Below are 4,977 nucleotides of genomic sequence, written 5' to 3'. Positions count from 1 at the left end.
TGGGAAGACATCATAACCAGCCAGTTGTCGGCACTCGAAGTATCATCAATCAGAATAACAAAGGAATTTATTCTTTTGAAAATATGTGGTCGAAACTTGCCGTGTTAGCCGTTTTGGCAACAGTGAAGTGTACTCCAGTGCCGGAATATGGAGCCGCCGAGAACTTTGTCAGTGCTGTGTCGGAGTGCATCGAAAAAGACACATCCGTGTGCCTCAAGGTGATTACAGTGATTCTCGAAGGATTTTTTCGTGCGGATTGTGAAGTGTATTTTTGTAAAAGCTCCGAAGTGACTTCAAGTTGGATTTTTCGTAGATGTATTTTGAAGCCAAGTGTTTGAATACAGCGTGTTAGCGAGTTTTTTCACGCTGTTTGTTAGCAATTCACTGTGACAGTCAATTGTATTCAAAATTAACTTTTGTTCGTAGTGGTTCAGTTTGGATACAACAAAAAAGTCTACGTACAGCTTCATAAAGCTTGTTCAAAATCAAATTTCTATGGTTATTATTAGTTTCTCAGAGTTCATTCAGACTGGGATAGACTTGAAAAAATATATATGAACTTAATATTTCATCAGTGATAGCCCATATATATATAAATAATTTATACGACTGCATATTAGTTCTAAAAAGATAATTTATTTTATTAGCTTTTCAAAAAGACCATCTTTATTATCATCATCCTCCGACAATCATCAGACGGATCAACTCAACTCCGTCATCAGCACCAACCCACAATAAAAATGCTGGGCATAATTTTCTCCTAAAAAACACAACACTTTGTGATCAGTCGTCATCATCCAGCCACTACCAAACATCTTCTTACCAATACCAAACTCATCACAAACTTCTCTTTACAGGAAAAAGCTCTAAAGCTAACCGAACGACTAGCCTATTCAAAGAACATTGACATCTTCGAAGGCATGAGTTTGGTCAACCTGGGCTCATCCAGGTCTGCCCGAAGCTACGAGCCTCTAGCCGAAGACCTGAAGACCAGGGAATCTCAGCTGGAGGAGAGGATCGCTGACAACTTTGGAGACTTCTTGGGCAACCACGTCCTTCAGTTGAGGCTGACAGACAACAGCGATGAGTCCAGAGGCATGGATGAGGAAGGTAGGTTGATGATGTTTTTATTATTTTGTGCACTAAAACACAGTTAAAAGGACGGTGCAGTATCCATAAAAATATTCTAAACTTACTATCGCACATGAAAATGTGATCCTCCTTACAGTAACAATAACCAATGTCAGTGATACTAAGTATAAGTTAAACTACACTAAACTATTTTCCCAAGTGACATATTATAAAGTTAACGAAAACTTGCCATTCATAATAAACGCATTGACTCTAGTGTAACTAAAGCAACTTTTACATTACCATCGACCAAAAATGTTTTACACCTGGACTCAGTAAATAATCCTCAATCACCAGCCCGAGATGTTTCCACTACTGCCTCAATAATTACCTTATCTTAGTTTGCTAACATTTCCTCTCCTTCCAGGCCGCGGCAAAAAGAAGAAGCAGATCAAGAAGCTGTTGCCCCTCCTTCTTCTGTTGAAGCTCAAGATGGCTGCCCTCATTCCTCTGTTCCTCGGAATAATCGCTTTCGTCGCCGTCAAGGCAGTTTTCCTCGGAAAGATCATGTTCGCTATGAACGCTGTCAACCTGATCAGGAAGCTTCTGTCTAAGGGAGGATCTTCAGGTGGAGCATCTGGCCACTCCTCGTCTCATCATGAAGAGCACCCAGGGTACTCTTACGAGCCAGCCCAGTCATCTGGATGGAGCAAAAGGGCCAAAGACGCGTCCAGTATCGCGTACGCTGCGCAAATCCAGCAGTGATTTGTTCTAGTTCCAATGTAGTGTGAATGTTATAATTTATTGCGTGATTGTCTTTTGTTTTTGGCTGTCTGCGAAGATGGCGTGTTGTATTGTATTTGTACCTCATTAATTTATTGTGTGAATAAAAGTTTTAATTTATTAATTTATGCTTGTGTTTAATTGCTTCATCCTTTTCTAATAATTTAAGTAAAAGCAGGGCATTGTAGAGTATAATTATTTAAACTATGAAAAAATCTGTCGTAGTTAGCTCTGTCTTATACAAACACAGTAATTTTTATCATTTTTTTAATAAGAAATTTTTTTTTTTTCAATAGTTATAATGAAATTACTGAACACTTTAATATCAAAACTATATTCCTGCATAAACTCGTCCAACTTCAAATCTCTACGACGATAAGAGCTCAGCCACTAAATTAATATGTATGAATGAGTAAAATGTGTGCCACAACTTATGCATTTGTTTTAGCTGAGTGTGGCCGCCTTTCCGGTATCTCAGCTCCCGCGCCGGTCATTTTGGAAAAGCACCGACTCGGTGGGGGGATATCGAATAAAAAACTGTTGATCTGTCAACTTAATAACACAACAGCTATCCGTTTCATTAAAGTAAGTCGTTGAAGAAAGGGAAATGAAGCGGCTTTTGCTTTTATTCGGGGTTGTGGCATTGGCGCAATGTGGCCCGGTGGAAGAAGAGACGGTGGGCCGTATGCTGGCTGGAACCCTGACTAATTGCCTGAAGAGTGATGTGACCCTGTGTTTGAAGGTACGCGTGTGTGGTGATAAGTGATATCGAAGGACGTTTTTGATGTGCTGCTGTGAACTTGACAAGAGTTCAAGTCAAAATGTGTGCTGTGTATAGCTATACAAAATTTGAGTAGTTTGTTAATTGTTTCATAAGTGTGGTGATTCACACAAGTTCAAGCTACCATCGGAAAGGTCATGTTGGTTTTATAACGGTAGTCACTTTTGGAGAGTGTTATTGATGTATTAATATGTTTGCGGTCATTCAAATCTTTAATTAAAGAAAGTTTATTGTTGTCATGCTTCACCGTGACTACATAAAAAAGTACTTAAGGGTCTAATAGCATGTGTGATGGATTTTTAAGTAAGGTTTTGATTGGTTTTTAATTCTGGAAGAGATTCAGTTCTTCTAAATAAAGTAAAGTCTATAAATTTTTCGAAGTCCACATTTATAAAAGTTTTCAGTCATTATTCTTATTACAGTTACAGTCCAACAGATTATTTCATGGTTATCTCACATATTTAGTAGTTTACCCATATGACCGATTCATTGTTCTTACACAATACTTGCTTCAACTTTATAATACTGAATAAAAAATGGTTGATTGATTTGATTCAATAAGTACATCATCGGTCCGTGGTCGTCCTTATCTAACCTCTACCTCCAGGTCTTAGGCCATCGATCCTACGTACCATAACCTTATATGCAACTGTTAGTAACCAATAAACCCATTCAATTACAGGAGCAAGCTCTAAAGGCAGCCGAACGTCTGAGGACCGTCAGAGAACTGCAACTCACTGAAAACATCGCCATCATCAACAATGGACCTAAAGAAGCTAGGAGCCTCGAACCCCTGTCTACAGAACTGGAAGCCAGAAGGGAACAGGTCACTCAGCGACTATGGACCACTGCTGCAGAGCTTATGGAAAACTCTGACGTAGAATACAGCTTCGATGATGGATCTGAGGACGAGGAAGAGTCCAGGGCTATTGGAGATGGTAAGTTCATTGACACCGTTATAGTCCTTTACTATAAGTTCATCATGTGGTTCGAAGGACTACGCAATCTGTACCGACCCAAGAGTCCGGTTTCGTAAACCATATACGTTGAGCAAGTGAAAGTTGACCAGGCTTAATACTTTTTGGGGAACCTGTTAATGAAATCTTTCGGGTCGCATTCTTTAAAGGTAATTTCAATGTAGATGTCAATACCGCTTTCTCTCCAAAACTTGATGGTTTGAGATTTTCAGTAATAAAAGTGTTTTGAACATATACCGCGTTTTACTTTTAGCTTCTTCGTTAGGACCGTTGATAAACGCGTGATAGTTGACAGACCAATTATGGTGCGTAAGCAATATGCTATCCCGCGCAATAAAGTTTTATAGCACCTATTGTTTACATTTAGCATCGACTACTTATAAACTAACCAACCAGCAGTCTGAACAATAAAAAAAACACTTTGAAGTTAACCGTTTTCTTTTACAGAAGCCCGCAGCAAGAAGAAGAAGGAGAAGAAGAAGAAGATCAAGCTAGTCCTAGCAATGGCAGTGCTTGCTAAAATCAAGGTTATCGCCCTAGTCGTATTATTCTTGGGAGTGATGGCGGCATCTCTGTTCAAGATCGCCGCGATTGTCAAGATCGCGTTCTTGGCAAAGATCTTTGCGCTGATCAAGGCGTTGTTGGCGAAGAAGCTGCATCATCATCACGAGGAACATGAGACGTGGATCCCTCATGTGGAGGAGCACTCGGTGCATCACGCGGCGCCTGCTGGATGGGACGCGGGGGCGGTGGCCAGCCCTGGCTGGGCCGGCGGTGGCGGCGGCGGCGCCTGGCAGAGAAGGACCGACGCGCAAAACCTCGCCTACTCCGCTCACAGAAAGTAAAGACCAAAAAGTTTGCATGCAAGCGGCCAGAATTATTTATTAAAACTATTTATGTGGAATGTTTGAATTTAGAATGAATGCGTGCTCTTTTGTTTTTGTTTTAAGTAATTTCGCTTGTTTCTTTTCTGTCATTTTATGGCGCGGTGTTGTAATCTGACTGAAAAGGATTTGCTAGTGTATTTGTGATAGTATTTTACTTACCTATTTATTTTATGTTTATTCGTTTAACATCTTCATTTTTATCGTGTAAGTATGTCTATTGCTATAAATACTTGTAGCACTAATACCAAATATCAGTTTTTTATGTAATATTCTTAATATTATTATTTAAGTTATATTTATTTATATGTATATGCGATCTCCGGCAGTGAATATATCTTATGTAGGAATATATTTTGTCTTTTAAGGATTGTATCGTGTATCACGACTGTTTGTATGTTTATATATTTATTGGCGTGAATGAGTTTGTGTATATGAAAATGTGTTCATTTGAAGAAATAAACGATGTTAAATTATTGAA

General features: G+C 39.2%; 2 protein-coding genes across 2 annotated transcripts; both read left to right on the top strand.

The window, feature by feature from the left end:
• On the top strand, positions 1-1,982 carry LOC105391588. The gene is made up of 3 exons (XM_011563089.3): positions 1-218; positions 858-1,110; positions 1,499-1,982. The coding sequence occupies exons 1-3, from the start codon at positions 84-86 to the stop codon at positions 1,834-1,836; spliced, it is 726 nt and encodes a 241-aa protein (XP_011561391.2). The 5' UTR covers positions 1-83; the 3' UTR covers positions 1,837-1,982.
• Positions 1,983-2,404: 422 nt separating this feature from the next.
• Positions 2,405-4,977, top strand: LOC105391599. The gene is made up of 3 exons (XM_011563100.3): positions 2,405-2,596; positions 3,318-3,573; positions 4,060-4,977. Exons 1-3 carry the CDS (start codon positions 2,462-2,464, stop codon positions 4,455-4,457), a joined length of 789 nt encoding a protein of 262 aa, XP_011561402.3. The 5' UTR covers positions 2,405-2,461; the 3' UTR covers positions 4,458-4,977.

Source organism: Plutella xylostella, chromosome 26 (assembly GCF_932276165.1).
Source record: "Plutella xylostella chromosome 26, ilPluXylo3.1, whole genome shotgun sequence".
NCBI classification, from domain to species: domain Eukaryota; kingdom Metazoa; phylum Arthropoda; class Insecta; order Lepidoptera; family Plutellidae; genus Plutella; species Plutella xylostella.
This window is presented reverse-complemented; position numbering and strand designations above follow the sequence as displayed.

Excerpts from the sequence above, each read along its gene's own strand:
- LOC105391588 (XM_011563089.3), top strand. The coding sequence starts at position 84 with ATGTGGTCGAAACTTGCCGTGTTAGCCGTTTTGGCAACAGTGAAGTGT. Across the intron at positions 219-857 it reads ACACATCCGTGTGCCTCAAG|GAAAAAGCTCTAAAGCTAAC; the intron begins GTGATTACAGTG and ends TTCTCTTTACAG. Across the intron at positions 1,111-1,498 it reads CAGAGGCATGGATGAGGAAG|GCCGCGGCAAAAAGAAGAAG; the intron begins GTAGGTTGATGA and ends CTCTCCTTCCAG.
- LOC105391599 (XM_011563100.3), top strand. The coding sequence starts at position 2,462 with ATGAAGCGGCTTTTGCTTTTATTCGGGGTTGTGGCATTGGCGCAATGT. Across the intron at positions 2,597-3,317 it reads ATGTGACCCTGTGTTTGAAG|GAGCAAGCTCTAAAGGCAGC; the intron begins GTACGCGTGTGT and ends ATTCAATTACAG. Across the intron at positions 3,574-4,059 it reads GTCCAGGGCTATTGGAGATG|AAGCCCGCAGCAAGAAGAAG; the intron begins GTAAGTTCATTG and ends TTTCTTTTACAG.